This window comes from Acipenser ruthenus, chromosome 21 (assembly GCF_902713425.1).
Source record: "Acipenser ruthenus chromosome 21, fAciRut3.2 maternal haplotype, whole genome shotgun sequence".
Classification (NCBI taxonomy): Eukaryota; Metazoa; Chordata; class Actinopteri; order Acipenseriformes; family Acipenseridae; genus Acipenser; species Acipenser ruthenus.
In genome coordinates this window covers 22,928,579-22,947,069 of record NC_081209.1, presented here as the reverse complement: position 1 = coordinate 22,947,069, position 18,491 = coordinate 22,928,579, and the positions used below count along the sequence as shown (strand labels likewise).

The window sequence follows — 18,491 nt, the reverse complement described above, 5'->3', positions numbered from 1 at the left end:
GCGCGTTTACACTGAAAACAAGTCACCGGAATCCGTCCTCTTATTCTCTCGATCCAGAATATTTGTGCCAGTGTAAACGCTGTGAGACACAAACAAACATGCTCCTGCAGCTATTACACTGGAAGGTTATAATGTGACATCTTCAGGCTTAATTATAGCTCAAGAGGTAGAATAGAAAATAAACACGGTCTGATAACAACTTTTCTTGGAAATGGTAGGTGAAACACGTTTTTAAACCCTATGGGGGTGTTTAAAAATAGAAACGTGCTCTTCTGCAGAAGGTAGCCAGTAGTCAGGACGTCAGTCCAGATAAAACTTGATGAACTCTGCTCTAGTTTTTGTTCTAGAATTCCACTCCTTTGCCCCCTGTCCCCTCAATAAAGTGTATCACTGTTAAGCCCTGACTTGAAGCATGGCTGTGTCATCACATGACAATAAGATTACAATCTAACATCTGTTACTGGCTCATACTGTACAGTGTGACATACAGCAAGAGGCATATTACTTTATTCAGTGTATAGAGACCTGGAGACGATTTTGATAGCTGTTAATATAAATGGTCTGGCTTACAGTCAATAGTTTTAAGCTATTTAGGGGCACATTTTTAAATTATACCAGTCTGTGATGAACCATATTAAAAAAAAAACATTTACCACTGTGCCAAGGTAACACTGTTTTTTCATCATAAAAGAAAAACAAAGTTTAAATAATAAAAAATAAAATAAAATAAACTTACAAGGTTAAATTTGAATTTGATCAGCAGCCGTGGATACAGTACATGTAAAAAAAAAAAAAAAAAAAGATAAAATACGTACTTTTGTAACATTATCATATTATGGTATACAAAACACTCAATTCTTAAACATTGAGTGTTTTTTTTTTTTGTTTTTTTTTTAAGGTGGCTTTCTCATGGCCTAAATAAATGGAAGTACATTATGACTCCCTCCCCTTACTGGACAGGTTTGAATGGCTCCTTATAGTTCAGGATCATAGATCACTTTGTTATGAAAGGAGTATTTTTGCCACCAGAAAACAGATCAAATAAATGCAGATGAAAAAGGAAAGTTAAAAAGTCTTAAAGGGTGAAACTGAAATGACATTTCTAGGAGCACCACTGCCTGAAATGTACAAGGGATACCAAATAATACATACATAGACTAAGGTATTGTCAGCTGTCTAATTTGGTATCCCCTGTGTTTCTCACTGTAAATATCAATCTTCTGTGTGTACTGTATGTAAAATAAATGTATAAACAAATATCTGTAAACAATAACGTCATATGTAATACATTATGCATTTTAATATAATATTTACACGATCGTGTTTATTCCAGACATAACCGCACAAGCCACAGAGCAACAACATTAAATTAATTCTCGTGAAAACTTTCGTGATCATTTACATTCAACTTTCAAGTTTTGAAATCCAAAAAATATATATAAAAAATACTAAATAGTATACTTAGAAATCGACGCAAACGTTTATAAACGGGTAGGTCGCATAGTTAATACATTAAGAATTACTTATTTAAGATTGTTTTAGCTGCGCACGTAAAATATGTTTTTAATAAAAACAAACCATAACTGATTATACACATCACAAATAAATCATGCCGTCCTGTCGAAAAAATTAGTAAATGATTGCAAAATGCAGCCGACAACTGCTGCTCGTGCACATTACTCGTATTTTACCTCAGACAGTAAAAGAAAAATCAGACGCGCCTGTGGGACAATCACATTTTACGCATGCGCAATGCGCCAGGTGATACAGATTTCTGAGGGGGTACTGAATTGGTTACAATACCTGCTGCAGAAGGGTAGCTTCTCGCATTATACACGTTTAATTTTACCTGCCTTTTTTTCTAAAATTCAAACCCCCTAATTAAAAAGGGAAGTTTCTAAAATGTAAAGAGTCATAAGTGCACACCTGAGACAGGACTGGTTTTTAAATTGGCCCTAAAAGTAAAATAAATGAATCCGTAAATTGAGCATGATTCATACATTTTATCCTGCAGACTGACACCTCTGACGTAGGACTATTATTTATTTCTTAGCCAACGCCCTTATCCAGGGCGACTTACAATTGTTACATGATATCACATTATTTTTTACATACAATTACTCATTTATACAGCTGGGTTTTTACTGGAGCAATCTAGGTAAAGTACCTTGCTCAAGGGTACAGCAGCAGTGTCCCCCACCAGATTGAACCCACGACCCTCCGGTCAAGAGTCCAGAGCCCTAACCATTACTCCACACTGCTACTCCACACTGCTGACTAGGGACGGATCTCTCCCAGGAGGTAGTGGGCGTGGAGTATTTGGTATTGTACATTAGCAGGAAGCTGCTTGCGTGAGAGGCTCAGACCAGGTATGCTGTAATCGAGAAGGAATGCCTAGCCGTCACCGAAAGCAAGTTTCTGTGCGCCTCCCGTCCTGTGTTTGTGGGCCCGGCTGCCCACATGCAGTTTTTGTAAAATGTCCCAAAAACGTCGCCCTTGCGTGGGCCCCAATTCTGCTGCGGGCCCTGCGCTATAGCGTAATTTGCGTATAGGTTCATCCGGCCCTGCTTTCAGGCCTTGTTTAAAATGAACAGCAGTAGATGCGGTCCTTTGAGTCACACTTGTGTCCAATATTCCGTTGATCTGGTGGTTCATTCGCTGAAGGCTGCCATCGTAAAACTAGCATTTGGAGAATGTTGTTCAATGGTGCTTTTCTGGCATGCTTCCAAGCTATTTCCAAAACTCGACTGAAGCCACAGAGAACAGTGAAGGAACTATTGTGCTCTTCTTTGTCTGAAATGAAAACTAGCTAAGCATTCAAGCTTTGTGCTGTTCAAGCACTGCATTTTCCCTTTTAAAAAATGTTGTTGAAATGGCCCAGGTTTAAACAGGGGTGCACTGAATGTAGTACTGCAACAGTAATGAGCCAACATTGTAATTTTTAAGTGAGTATTTGGTGATGTTTTATTATGTATTTAAGCATATTCGAGATGAAATAAATAAAAGGGTTAAAAATCCTTTTCTTAACCCTAATAAGCATTGGAATTAGAATTACTCCCTCAAGTTTTGCATCACCTAGAATTTTAGTATTGAGACATAATTTAAAAAAAAAAAAACTATATGAAAATAATTTAGATATTTTATTTAACATCATGTAATCAAAGAAACTGCATAATGATATTGCAAAAGTTTACCGGAAGCCATAATAGCAGTACGGTATTTAATGTTAGATTTTGAAATTGGTCTCTACTGAGAACCAGGCAAAAATAAAGTGTTACCAATCTCGAAGCTCCTGTACCAAGTCACGTACAGATTAATAATAGCATGCATTGGTTACAGTGGTGCAGTATCCCCTTCCTGCTGCAGTGGAATGTGCGAGCAGATATCAAGGGATCCCATAGTTAAAGAGGCTTAGAGGCTCAGAAACCCAGATTTCTCCAAGATACGGCGGGGCAAGTTTTGTTAAATGCTCCAAATACAGAACGTTTCGACTTAACCTTGAACGAGGTACTTGAAATGTAGTTACAGTTCAGCTTTGACATACAGTGATGGTATGCTGCCAGCTAGTGGAAGCATTTGTGAATGCATTTATTCAGGAAGTGTAATAAGTGTAATAAATTATATAAACAAGCAGAATATTTCTGAAGATATTTTTTTCAGAAGTTGCAAATCTTTTTGAGATGCAGTTCCTTTAAATCCACCATATATTTTCACTCACTGTGTGTTTTTAATGATGTACAATGTATTGCCCCCCCCCCCCCCCCATATAAAAATATAATAAAATAACTTTTTAAGTGCTATAAAATACAATACTGTATGTTAAATGCAAACACATATCTCAGTAGAACTTCTTACTTTGTACATCAGCTGTGTAGGTGAGACTGACTGCACTTGCTTTTCACACAAACCATAGCATTGTGTGAGCACTGAATGGCCTCTTCAGAATACCCGTATGTAGCATTCTGACATCTACAATCGGTTATTACACATTTTACATAGACCATAGTTCAAATGTAGGATTTTATTAAATGAAGGCCTTAAAAATAGTAGATGCAAGCTGTAAACAAAACATTAAATGTCATGGAGTTCATGCTGCAAACCATTTTGTTCTGGATCACTGTAACGATTGTAACTCAAGTTTCCAAATCGGCTTTGCTATGCTTAGCTAGCTTTAGTACCCTCTTATTGAGCCTCCAATGCCTGGTAACACTGGAAACATGTATGTTTACACTTAGCTGAGTATAGTAAAAGGAGAAGTATTCAATGTGTTTAATGCTGCTAGTTCACGTGTAACAAGAACAGCACAGTCTTGTTCTGAAATGATACCACACCCCTTTGACGTCTTACTTACTGTTGATTCAGCTAGGCTGCCAACTGAGTGCAGTAATACTAAGCTTTATATGAAACGCTATGAATGCATGTAACAAATGCCTGTGACATTGGAAATATTGCTAATGATTTACACTGTATTGTTGGTCAGCAAGAAGTTATTAAACATTCATTTTCTGAGGAGACTAGCTAACATTGTTTAAAGTCCGCCTTTTCCACCACACCAATGTTTCCTCATAAAGATAAAAGTGTGTGCACTAAAGCCACTGCAGTATATCTATAATTCATTTCAAGACAGGACATGGGCCTACAGTAATCATAATATGCCAAACAAAGTCATATGGATTACCCTGATCGAGCATTGCAAATATGAACTAAAACCTTTAGTTATGTTGGTTGAACACAGACTGACAACATAAACTACTAGACGGATCTATCTCAAATTATTGTACTATAGTGGTAGTACACTAATTGTACACAAAATATATTATGTTGTTTTTTTAAAAATATATATTATTATTATTGTTGCCTCGGGTGGTTAACAGTTATCACCACTCTAAAGCACAAAAAAATACATATTGTTGCTCAAGACAACACGTCACCTGACAGAAAAATCCGCCGACTGCAGGTTAGCAGAACTAACGCACCCGCCGCTGCACTGTCGGGGGTTTCCGCTTTTTGATTAAATCCCAGATGTCATTGCGTCCTAAATTAAGGTCCGCCTACTGCGCTTTTTCAACGGTGTCTCAATAGCTGGAGGGGTCGAAAAAGTTCCAGGTAAAAAAAATGACTTTAATTCAATATTGATTTTGTTTTCCCATAGTGTATTTACTGTGATGTTACGAGTTGTAATGCGTGTTATATTAATACGACGATACCGGGGTGAAACAACCACATGATAGACATGCTTCAAGAAAATGGTAATTTATTTTTTACTGTAGTTAACTGTTTAATACTAGTAAACCTGTTTAGTTTGTGTCGTACGCGGTGGTACACACCACTATGGTCCGACTTTCTTGTCGCTGGTAATGGGGCAAGGTGGAACTACATTCATAATTTAAGGTTTTAGTATTGTTGAAACCGAATAGTATCTGCATTTAAAAAACAACAAAAAAAAGACACTGCGGCAGAGCCCGTGTAGTGTAAAGATTCAAATAAGTTACAATCCATCTCTGAAATTAAATAAAGAATTCAATTCAAGGTCTTTTCAGAAGAATGCTGTGTTTTTTTGGTGTATTACCAGCTGGACGTTATGGTTCAGGGTTTTAATAATTAAACATTATCGGTATAATTCATTATTAACTAATGAATTCATTAATTGAAAGATAATTATCCAACGTGTTTTCTTCTGAAATTTGGTAAAATGTCGATTTAAAGACACACACAGCACGCCTCAGGTTACTACAAATTACAACGCAACATGTCAAAAGTTGCATAGGCTTTCCAGACTATTATTCCTGTAATTATTAGTACAAGGCAGGGCAAGTCTAGTGTTTAGCCTACATTGAGGGAAGCTTCAGACAACTGAACACACAGCAGTTCAAATGCAGACCACTGTCTACTTTAGTCATCAATATTGGCATTACAATAGTGTATTAATTAAGTCAAGTTCATGAAATGACTGTTCTTTGCTGTCTTAAATAGAAAGCTAAGTGGTTGAAGAAAGAGATTCACAAAACGCCAGTAGTTTGTAGGTTTTCTTAATTGCTTTTTTGGTCATGGTTGTTCACTTTTCAAATGCAAAACATTTAGCAAAGAGAATGGTAAGCAATATGCATGTAAATGTGTTTCAAATCAGAGTAGCTAGTTCAGCTGAATTGCATAACCCACTGGGCCTAGCCTACATTTGTATCTCTCTTGAGAGCCACTCAGTGAGATTTAGCTTTGATATTTTTTTACAGTATTATTGGCCACTGTGACCTACTTAGGGATGTGCACGACAAATATTTTGACTATCGATAATTCCACAGCTGTTGAGGTCGACTAATCGAATAGTCGCCCCCCCCCTCTCGTATTTTGCAAGCAAGTGTTATTCTTTTACCGATATTGTCACAAGCTTTTCCGTTAATTACAATTTCAAATGAACTATAAAGGTTGTGACAATTTAAAAAAAAAAAGTATAATTTTTATTCAATTATTAATTTAATTTTCATTCAATAATAGTTTAGCAATGTGAGCTGCGAGGCAAACGCCTTAACATTAGCATCCTTGTGGCAATAATGTTTTCCGGTCATAACAGCGAAATACAAAATTCATTAGACTATCTAGCTAGCTAATTTATACAATCCACTTAACTAAACGATTTACTTTTCCTACGTTTTCAAACCACACACAACATGCAGACTACCGGTCTACGTTAAATCAGATCGGAAACATACCTGTGCGTTCGAGTTCCAGTGAATAAAAAATAAATAGCCTGTATAGGCAACAGCTTGCTATGTATGTAGCTAGCTTAATAATATTAATAAATAAATGAATGAACAAAAAGGCCTGAGTGGCATTAACGCACTAGCCTTCCATGGAAGCAAAAAAAATCCTAACTAAAACTTTAGGAATAGTTAGGCTAGCAATGTCCATTATTATCATCATGTTCACTTATTCTTGTTTAAAAAAATCAGCATGTCCATCAGGTCCGGCAATACTGCAGCAGACGGTGCTCAGGCAGAGTTGTTTGTTTTTGTTTCAACTTCAGAGCCTCAGTGGCTATTGCACTGTGATGAAAATGCGACACAAGACGGCTGGCCGCACCGACTACATTATGTATAGCACCAAGTTTAAAGCCATCGTTGAAGGCGAGCTGCAAAGTGTGTGCAAAGCACAAATTCGAGCCCCATTCAACAAACTCCGAAGATGATGTTGCTGGCATTGTCGTGAACACAGGCAGTGATTTCCCCCCCTAGTTAAACCCGAATGGTCTACAGCGGTGTTCAACACATTTGCGAGATTATCTGCTGTATGCCTCTCTGGCGTGGCGCGAGTCTGTAGAACTACGCTTTTCATTTCCCAATCCTCAATGAAATGACAGGTTATTATGACGTACGACTCGGTATTCAGTGCAGTCCACGCATCTGTAGTAATCACCACCTCCTCAGCCTTTGACAAGTTTCTGCGGACAGACGCTGCGGAATCGGCATGCATTTTTTTCGAGTCTAGTGGTAACTGTTTTAGTGCAGGATTTTTCGTGCATGGATTGTGTATTCAGGTTCCACAAATTTCATCAACTCCCGAAATCCCTCACCTTCAACAAAACGTATGGGAAGCATGTCCTTTGCCACCATATTAGCAATAAATAAGGGCTGATGTTTTTCAGCACGTACGACGTTGTCACACTGACGAGGCCTCACCGCAAAGGATGCAATGGCGGTTTGTTGCGGTCCTCTTTTCTTTTCTGTCGTTGCTAGCGTCACAGAACGGTGTTTGTCTTTTAGGTGGGTTAACATACCAGTTGTAGATTTGTGGTAGTTTAATTGCACTGCACATATTTTACACTTAACAGTGTTTTCATTTACTTTGTCAGAGTATTTCCATGCTGAACTTTTCTGTGAGTAAGCCATCGTTAGCCGAGGTACGTTCTAGTTTAGCCAATCACAGACAAGAAATAACAAATCCCACCCTCCAGTCAATCTTCATTACCGCTACATAGAGAGCCAATCAGCAGTACAGCCTTTAAAATAAAATCAATATATACATTTTTTTTTTTTTTTTTAGCTTTCGAATGTTGGATTCACTTGTCGATAGGTGCCATCGTTATCGAATAGTCGAATGTTCGACTATTCGGTCTCACCCCTAGACCTACTAATGCTTGAGTTCTGGCTTCTGATTGTGTGGTACAGTACATGTGAAGCTGGCCTGATACTGTGAAATGCGACTGAAGACAAATTAGAAAGTTTATACTTCTACAGTAAATACTTCTCTGTTTCCACGACAGCTTTCAGTATGAGAACAGAGTTTGACTAGCCATTTAAGTGAAATGGCTACCACATCTGTTGACACCTTTTGCTTTATCAACCACAAAAATCATGCTGCATACAAATTGAAGATGGTTCCACCCTTAAGTAAACCACAGTGCTCTGTTGCAGCTTCACATATGGATATTTGTTTGTGTCCATGGGCTATATAGACTGAGCATCAAAAGAAACATATCTATTATAACACATTTATTTAAAAAAAAAAAAAGGTATATAAATGATGGAAATTGACAATGTTTTGGTTTCTTTTTAATCACTCGATCATTCATCCTTGACCATGACAAGCTTGAGTGACTATGACTGAAGCATATGCACTTAATCACCTAATTAGTGAGACCGTTGATTGGACACTGGATATGAAGGATTTCAGCAGTTGAACTGCAAGCTTGAATAAAAGCCAAAGAAAATCACAGAAAAAAACAAAAAACAATATGCCACGTCTGACAAGAGAGCAGTGCCTTCGTGCAATCGGCATGTTGAAGGCTGGACTACTAGGGCAGCGTACTGTGGCTCGCAGTCTTGTGTGCTCACAGCCAGCAATTTCAAACCTGGCGAGACGGATAGCCAGACACTCTGTCAATGACAGACCACGAACTGGAAGACCAAGCATCACAATACCTGCCCAAGATCGACAGATCATTTTGCAGCATCTTCGTGATGTCAGTTGTTAATCGGCACAATAAAAAGTGACCTGCTCTAAAACAGAGTTTATCATTTTTTGGTCACATCTAGTGAATTGTATCTAATTATAAGTGATAAGTTTCTTTTGATGCTTAAATATAAGTGATAGGTTTCTTTTGATGCTGTGTGTGTGTATATAATATATATCATTTTGTTTTTGTTTCTTTAGTTCCTTAAATGCATCTGACAGGACATTCAGAGTCAGTGACATGTGACCAAGAGGCTTGCTTCCTCATTTTAAACAGCTACAGTAGCTGTAGTAAACGACTTTGCAGCAATATAGTACGTTCTTAAGAGAGTACTAATAAATGTTTGAAATCCAGATCCTGGGATGTACAGAATTACTGCACAACACTATGGATCTAAAAAATGACATCCTGATGTCCACGTTCACATGACCTGCACATATATGGTCCCTTGAAATGAAAACGAGATATACTGTAGTACAGCACAGGAAACCTGGAAGTGCTACAGTATAATCTTTTACCTGTGTAACCTCTGAAACCTCTGCATAAACAAATTAAAATATAAAATACAAGCAAAGAACCGAATGACCAAGAGAAGAGGCACAATTGATTAACACTCTAGTGTAGAAGTAAAAATGTGTTTTTAATCTGTGCTGTTATAATATATCTAGGCTTGCTACTGTTCATTTTTTTATGTTTTTGCCAAGTCAACATTTATTTAGATTTTATAGTTTTTTTTCTATCTTTATTTTTCAATTCAAGCAGAGAATGGGTGAAATCGACCTTTGTGCTTTAAAAAAATAAATAGCTTGTCGTTGAGAAACATCTAATTTAGCAAAACCCCTTTATTATATTCAACGTGCAACAAAACCATGGTTACCAACATTCTAATTAAAATAACGTTTGGTCACGGAACTATACCTTGTAAAGATCCTACACAAATTGTCTCAAACCGTAGAAAACACAGCATATGCACAGAACTAACTTGCACTTATTGTTCAGAGTATGAGCTTTTTTATAACTACATATTTTTATAACAAGTTTCTTCAACCCCCCCCCACCCCCCCAAAAAAAAACCACGCTTGTTGGCTAATTTGAGTTTTGGTTTTACTTCTTGTCCAGTAGAGAGCTTTGAGGAGTCTTTTTATAAAATCCTTCTACAGAAAGTAGTTGCAGGAGCACCTACCTGCATGTGAGTAGTGGCAAACAGATTTCAAAAGGAACAGAAGTGTGTGTCCTTGCAGCTAAAACAAACTGGAATTTATATATTGTATTGCATTGGACATGGCCTGAAATTTGTATTTAATAAATGTAAAAAAAAAAAAAAAAAAAAAAAAAAATCTACTACAGACAAAAGCACTTGAGTACATAGTGGCTGTGTTGGATTGCTGTCTATGTACTGTATAGAAGTTTTTCAACACTAAACAACATATGATATGGGCTAGATGTATATTAATGAGTTCAGAAAGTTAGGTTCAAAGATGGCTGTGACGATAGATTTAAGCAATATCATCTGGCCATAGATTGGTCCTGTCATCTTGGTTAAAATCGCCTGAGCTGTTTCTAGCATTTTAGATGCTGCACTGAAATAAAATGACCAAATAGGCTGCTTGTCTGCTTATGACGTTATTATTTTTAGAAGTCCAGTTTTGCAATGTGTTTTCGAAACCTGCTTGCCTCCAGTTACACAGTCAGTGATATGGTAACGGAACAGGAAAGGGAGGATCTGATCTGTACTGATACCATCTTGCTTGTTCTTACTGAGCTCACAGTGAGTTACCTCCTTCACATTGTGGTTTGCTTGCTCAATGCTAACTACTTAAACATTGCTGTACCATGGAAATTTAGCCTGGTTTTCTAACGTGATCACCAATATCGTATGGTGCCATATTGTTTTCAAACGTGTCTTCCCTGATGGTAAGTTTAACAGTTTAGTTTCGTGCCTTGCAGTTGAAAACAACAGTATTTTAATATATCAATTTTAAACATTTAACTAAGCATGAAAAATAATTGGATAAAATGCAGTACAGTATATTGTGTTTTAAAGTGTAATTTACATGTAATATAGCTGTTTTAAACCAGTACAATTTGTGCTTTTAAGGACAACTAGGTATTGAAAAATGAAAATGGAGGATTTGGAGACCTCTAAAGCCACCTGAAATAACAGTACAACATTTAGTTCTAGTATATATTATATACATACATTGAACATAGGCTAAACTACAGTAGAACCTGTCTTATCCAGTCCTGTAAGATACGTTACCCTCTATAAACTGATATTTACACATGTTGATACCACCTGAACAGTACAGATGGGAACTAATCAGTGCACATTTTTATTATGGGTCTAAATGGTAAATTCAACTCATTATGGAATAGACTGAGTTGCATATAAAAACCAAGCCCTAGAAAAAGAGAGGGGGACATTGCTGCAGACCTGCAGGCGGTTTGGGAATACAGTTACATTTTACACAGCAGCAGTCCCAAAGTTCACAGAAAGTAAAACAAGAAAGTGAGACATGAATATAATTACTGTACCGTTAAAGAGATTAAACAATATTTATATCGGCAACCTTCAAATGCAGTTTGTGTGTGTGCTTCTTTTTCGTAGCTTCTTTTTTTTTTTTTGCTGTCTGACTTTTTTTTTAAAAGGTTGTATAGTACAGTATACGTGCAGTACTGTACTTTGGTGTTTTAGACACAATGCTATGCCTGAATTATTTATAATACCCTGACGTTAATAAAGCAACTACAATGTAGTAAAACAACTCCCTGTGAGATGCAGTATTTTCACATATCCGATGGACCCCTGGAACCAGTTCAATCGGACATGGCAGGTTCTACTGTATTTCAACGCAAGTGAAACACAGAAACTGCTTGGATAGTGAACCTTAAAGTATCACTTTTAAAACTGCAATTTATAGTGTTATTAATCACAGTGAACATTCATTAATGTCAGATATGTTTTGTTTGTGAACAGAATGGTTAAAGTTGGGTTTTACCATTTTCTTACAAGTTTTCAATAATTTGTTATTGCATAGAAACTGACATTTATTTAGGGGAAGATGAGCATCTGTGACCTAGATTTCCTGTTTGTGAGGCTGTCGTGCAGACTGCTGTACATGCAGCACTGTATTAAAATGAGATGCACTGTGTGTCTCTTACCGCAGACCGTGCCACCCACAGTTTTATTGGCTGGCTGTACGCTTTGACATGAACAATAGCATGTTTTAAAACACAGCTGAAGATTATGCCTGCAGGCAACACTATAATACTGTCATGTGTGACAGTTTAAAATGAATTCCTCTTTATACTTAAAAGATGTATTGTTCTTTTTTTTCTATTAAATTGACCCCTTCAAAACCAATGTCAAGCTTGCTATAGTCTCAAGAATGCACCTGGAGCCATGTAGTGAATTGCATTCAGGCTGCAAGTTTTACTCTGTGAGTAAAACTTGCTTTAGTGCAACTGAAACATTGACTGGTTCTTGTATTAACAGTGCAGTGAAACTGTCCACTTTTTAATGTGGTTAGCTGACATATAAACGGTGACTGAGAACCTCTTGCCACTTCCTGTGCAGAGCTCAAGAGAGATCTGTTCAGTTGTAAGTTAAGAGGCTTCCTTTAATGGATATTTCACTGTTGATCACACGCTATACTGTTTCAAGGCTTTTTTAGATGTTGGGCCTTTTGACTTTTGTAATTTTATATTAATCAAAACGAGGACCCGAAATAGTAAGTGGACTACTGTACTTAACCAAGGTCCTCTTTTGTTTCTTAATTGTTGTATTAACCATAAGGAAACAGGCTTCGGTGATATAGGTATAGTTCGCTTGATCATTGCTGCACAATGGGGCCTGGACTTTGGAACGCAACACTTATAATGTCCCTCTGTTTAATCCGTGAGTTTTGTATAGGACAACTATAAAAACTTAAGGATCATATATTTGACAGTTTGAGCTACTTTTATAAAAGGTTGTGGTCCCTATTGACAATGCTTTTACATTTTTTTTTTTAAATCTGTTTTTAGTATATAAAAGTTAGTCACAAAGGCTTTTTAGAATGTTTGATTTTTATATTCCATAGATTTAAGTGGTTCTGCAGAATTGTTTTTTGTACATATCCTGTAATCAAATGAATTAATATGCTGTTCAAACATCAGAACAATGTGTTGGTTGTGACTGTATCATGACGGGGAGGGAAGGATACGTTTTCTTGATTTGTTCGAGTTTTGGATGTGATCATAAGGACTTACAATACTGTCTTTGTAGTGGCTGAGTACATTTTTTTTTTAGCGCACCTCAAAGGTCACTTGCATGCTAATGCACGTTGATTGTATCTTTTTTGTAATACCAAATGTAACTTATGAAATGCAATTAATTGTTAGAACTGGAAGAAGCTTTTGATACAAAGTAAAAGCTCTGACGTCACAGTGTGAATCAGTGAACCTTTTCTACGCAGAGAGACCTGCAAGTCCTCCTTGACATTGATGGCTCATGGGGCTTGGCTGATTTCGTTATTTCCTGTGTATTGTAGGTGTAAACTGTTTACCATATATGTTCAAAGAAGGGAGGAACGTGCTTTCCCTTACCGTGCACACACAGCACAATTCCAGTGTGCAATGACTGTAGGCCATGTTTTGTTTCAGATTTCAAAGATTCATTTTGATAGTATGTATGTGATGGAGAACCCTTGATATAGCGGGGAGTGTGAATCAGATTTTTTGTGAAATAGAATTTAGTTATATTATTATACAGGTGAGTGGCAAAAGGTATGACAGCATGTTTCTTTCATAGTGTAGAAAGGGTTTATTTCTTTGCCAGTGCACATACTGTAAAATAGCTCCTCCAATGAATATGATTGTTTTAGTTGTCTTATTATATAATGGGATTTAACTTCTGCATATTAACCAGTTTTGTAACACTTTTTCTTAAAACGACTAACTTCATTTGTAAAACATTTGTATTTCTTTTTTCAGGTTTGCAACAAGCAGCTGTTCATTTGCTTCTAACCACTACTGTTGGGACCAAAGCAACCTTTATGAAAGTGAGCACAGTATTTTCAGGCCTCTGCTAGTAAGAGGCTTCCTGGATACATTGGTGGCACATTATCGGTGAGCCTAACAGGAAGACGAGTGAATATTTTCCACCGTGAGGAAGCTGTTGTCTTATCAGACGCTGCAGATACAACATGACTGAATTTTGGGTTTGTTTCAGCTGCTGCATTGCAGAACAGCCACAGCCTGTAAGTATCCTGGAAATCCATCTAAGAATTGTTAACTGTTCAAAAGAATAATGTTAACTTTAGTCTTTCTTTTTTTTAATTGACATTAATATTTGCATTTTAAAAAAGTTCAAGAAACATGAAAAGTACATTTTAATGAATACTTTATTTTGCTTGGTACAGTTGTCGATCTTCAGTACAGTTACTGGCATACTGTATGCTGATATTGTATACTGACTGAGCAAGTTATAAAAATCTGTGCAACTACAATACATCATCGTCAGTCAAGCAGGTATCAGAATTTCTCCGTTTGAAAAAAGTGGGACTTCTAAAGTACTTGCGCTGATACAGTAGCTACAGTTAGAAAAAGGCTATACTACCATCCAATTGGATTCTTAAAAACATGCAAGCTGTTTTCTGTAGGTATTGCAGATATCCATCCATATAAATGATTCTCCTGTATTGGGCTTTTTAATGCAAATTCACTTTACAGAAACTTAATAGAAGTTGGTATGAAACATCTATACCTTCTACAGTGAACCAGTGGTTGCCTATGTAAACTATTTATTTAGGTTTCTGTTCATTTAACAATTTATATAACCTCGCTTTTTAATAAATTACCATTTAGTTTGGATTTGGAACAATACCATACAGTGGGATTTAATGTTACAATCTCTTAGTTTAAAAGCTTGCTTCTACTGTAGTAACTGCTGGGCTACTGTACATTGGTCCTTGATACCTTAGAGACCTGGCAACCTATAGCTTTAGCGGAAATTCTGTACTGTATAGGCAATATGTTTTGAAACACTGAAATTTATTACAGTGCTGCTGTACTCGTAGAAAGCTGACACGCCCTAAAATGTCTGCATGTGTTTAAATATTTGCATCTAGTGCATTTTATGATGTGTGAATGTCCAGTGTTAATGTAGTAAAACATTATTCAGAGTTTGATAAATAAACTTTAAGCTGGGGAAGGCATTTCAGAAAAATGAATGTATGCAATAAACAGAGAATGTAAAAGTGTGTGTATAATAAATACATAAATATATGCATATATGTCATGTAATAAATGTGTATTTTCATGTAAATCTCTTGTTTTTTTACCTCAGAAAAGGAGGCGCAGGATAGACCGAAGCATGATAGGCGAGCCGATGAACTTTGTTCACACCACGCATGTGGGATCAGGAGATATGGGTAATGGACCTGGATCAGTAAGTAAAATGAAGTGCTGTTCAGAGGCATGCAGCACTCTATTCATAGCTTCTGGAGTTTGTACACTTGATCCAGAATGACATCTTCTAAAATAATTGTCAGATAGTTTTTGACAAGTTGACACTTGTTTGGATAAAGTGGGTGCTGTTCAGCTGATATAAATGATGGGGATCTAAATACCACCATCCTTTAAATCATTAAGTAGGTCAGTTCCTGATGTTCAACATCATTTACACACAGAAATGCACAAAAGGCATATCTAAATCGGTGTAATACATTGCTTATTTCGTTGTCTTTTTAATTAAATACAATAGCCTGTTGTTCACAGCCCAGTATTTGTTTATTTAACGTCTAATCACATGAGCACGATTGTCTTAAGGAACTTAGACTACTGATTTTTATGTTTTGTTTTTTTTTTTTTTTTCAATAGGCTTTGTGAATGTTTTTGGGTTTCATGTAAAATGAATTGCATGCTTTTAAGCATACCCAGAATCCTGATCTTTTTTTATTTCGTTTAGGCAGGGTTGATTCAAGAACAGATGAAGTCTAAAGGTGGCTATGGAAATGAAATGTCTAATGTTCAAGAATGACTCCTAGTTAAGTGTAAAATGTGGGCATTTAAAAATGGTGAGTTTATTTTTACATTTGTTTAGTTTAATGTGCTTGTAATCCCCCTGGTATTTGTCTGCTGTTCATAACTACATAACTTCAGTAAATGACATTTCTGCAGTATAAGGTAATGTTTAAACAGTATTTATATTATACATCTAAAAATGAATGCCTTAACCTTGCTACAGAAGGATCTCTGTTTATCCTACATAGTAAAACAATTCTTAAATACAACATTAAGTATTAGCCTGTTGATTGGACTTTTGATAAGTAACGTTTCTTTAAAACCTTATCCAGACCATTTGTTTCTTGAATTAGTTCATATTGGGACCTGTAGAAACCATACAGAGCATTACAAATAATCCTGAAAACTTTATTTTTCAATTCATCCGTGCCTATTAAACACTCTTAGTGCTGCGCAGTGCTCTTTTAAATTTCTGAATCTGTACTCTAGTGTTTAGTAGTTATGGGTGCTATACTAAGTGTTACGTAAATTAACACACGAGGGACTGATTCTCTTCATGTGTGATGTACTTGAAATGTGAACGTATTAGTTATCTAAACTGATTTATTTTGCATGCATTTTTTTCTTCCGTCTTTAACGGTTTTATTTGATTGACAGGCACTGGGCATGTTAACGTTGTTCAAACCGGTAATTGATAGCCTTGCTTACAGCATCACTGGAAGTTGAGGACGTTCCTGGACAGAGCCTATCAACACCAGCACTTGACAGTAAAATGAAGAGGCACCTGTCTGTCTTTTTCTTAATGCTTTTTACAAAAGCTCATGAATGAAATAGCCAGATATCTTAGAAATCTGTACCTAATTAAGTTGTATATAGTCAATATTAGTGACTGCACTCTGATGTTGGTTTCTATATGCATGTCTTGAGCTGAAATTACCAGTGTGTGTCTGATTATTCTAAATTAAAACATGTCACATAAAAAAACAAGAATGCCTGGGACGTATGGAGTTGCGTGAAGTATGCAGTTTTATAATATGTTCACTTTTGTACAGTCAATGTCTTCTATATTGAATTTGAGCTTGTTTGTCTGTTTATTTGCCTGGTGTGATTTTAAGTCATCCATTTTATCAAGATGTGGCTGGGCCATCACAAGATGCACCTAGGCAAATCCTTACATAAAGTCTTATTCATTTTTAGAGTTTTTTAGAAATATGAATGTTTTAATGTCTGTTTTCAATGCATGGTTTACTGGTGGTTCTACTGACTTATTCTTTTGTAAAGCACCATAACTTTGCTGCATTTGGGAATTTCAGGTTTGTTAAAACATGTTCCAGCATCATACACTTGAAGGTTTATTCAAACAGGCACTGTAAAGTCATGTATATTGCACAAACTTTTGAACCACTATTGATTGCATTTTTCTATTTATTTTCAAACATATGATATTGGGTTATTGCTGTCTTTGGTGATCAATATCTGGTGATAAGTTAGGAGAATAATGTACCTGTAATGGGTTGTTGTATATGTTTTTGATCTCAAAGCTGTAACCTATGATGGGCGTTGCTCTGCCACCAGACATGTAGCTTTGATGGAACGAGTGGGTTAAAAAACACATCTAACTGGCAGTGACAAGAAACGAAAAGTGGATTAAAATAAACCTGTGTTTATATTACAGCCTGATGAACTTCACATATTTTAACACGTGTATCTCAATCAGACTCGTATGTTTACAACAACCCAGAAATCCTTGTCTGTCAACTTTGTTGTTTTTAATTAAAAAATGAAGCACTATATTTTGATTGCACTGTCGGAGCCCAGATGGTGGCACTCCATGGCAAGTTAATCGTCTGTCACACAACACACGTGGTGTTCACGTTTCTCTTTCCAAATTGTCATAAAAGTTGAAGTTGGTTAATGTATGCTAGTATGCCTCACATAGAGTTATTCAAACTCTGTTTAAATAACATCTGTATGTGTAATGTGTTTCGGAGTTCGTTCACTTTGTGATTGTGTAAATTGAATAAATCCCCCATCTGATATTGAAAAGGACAGTCCAGGAGAGAAATGTTCATATCCTGTATTTTATCAATGAGGCATGATACCATTTGTTTGTTTAAATTTCTTCATGCAATTTCAAATATGCTGTATATTGTCCTGTATCAATTTGATAATTCTGGATGTACTGTAAATTCACTATTGCTTGATTAATGAGATGCCTTTTTTTAAACTTGAAATTAAATTTTAAAAAAATACATAATTGACTCTTGAATGTGATTGAACCTTTCTGCATACTTAAATATACAGGGGAAAACACATATTTATAATGGAGGTACTACTACAAAATGGGTAATTTGTAAAGCAAAACCATATTTGCGAAGATACTTAAAATGTGACAGACAGATCGACTAATCCAAACTGTGAACCTGCCAGGGGGGCCGGGGAGATTTCTAGAATAGGAAACGCAGACTGATAACAAACTCTAATCGGTGACTTCCAAAGGAGTGTTGTATATGTTATGGGAGGGTAAGCTCTTAATAAG

The 18,491-nt window shown here is 36.3% G+C and overlaps 1 protein-coding gene across 3 annotated transcripts; it reads left to right on the top strand.

Annotated features, from left to right (window-relative positions):
• The first annotated feature begins 4,983 nt into the window (after positions 1-4,983).
• LOC117427730 (CDC42 small effector protein 2-A-like) lies at positions 4,984-18,209 on the top strand. 3 transcript variants are annotated; one of them, XM_058995092.1, is made up of 5 exons: positions 4,984-5,106; positions 13,922-14,187; positions 15,276-15,377; positions 15,897-16,005; positions 16,663-18,209. In XM_058995092.1, exons 2-4 carry the CDS (start codon positions 14,134-14,136, stop codon positions 15,966-15,968), a joined length of 228 nt encoding a protein of 75 aa, XP_058851075.1. In that variant the 5' UTR covers positions 4,984-5,106; positions 13,922-14,133; the 3' UTR covers positions 15,969-16,005; positions 16,663-18,209. The 3 variants fall into 3 exon arrangements, with proteins under 3 accessions (XP_058851075.1, XP_058851073.1, XP_058851074.1); XM_058995090.1 differs by having other exon boundaries at positions 16,610-18,209; XM_058995091.1 differs by lacking the exon at positions 4,984-5,106 and adding an exon at positions 5,130-5,249 and having other exon boundaries at positions 16,610-18,209.
• The last annotated feature ends 282 nt before the right edge of the window (positions 18,210-18,491 follow it).

Excerpts from the sequence above, each read along its gene's own strand:
- LOC117427730 (XM_058995092.1), top strand. The coding sequence starts at position 14,134 with ATGACTGAATTTTGGGTTTGTTTCAGCTGCTGCATTGCAGAACAGCCA. Across the intron at positions 14,188-15,275 it reads TTGCAGAACAGCCACAGCCT|AAAAGGAGGCGCAGGATAGA; the intron begins GTAAGTATCCTG and ends TTTTTACCTCAG. Across the intron at positions 15,378-15,896 it reads TGGGTAATGGACCTGGATCA|GCAGGGTTGATTCAAGAACA; the intron begins GTAAGTAAAATG and ends TATTTCGTTTAG.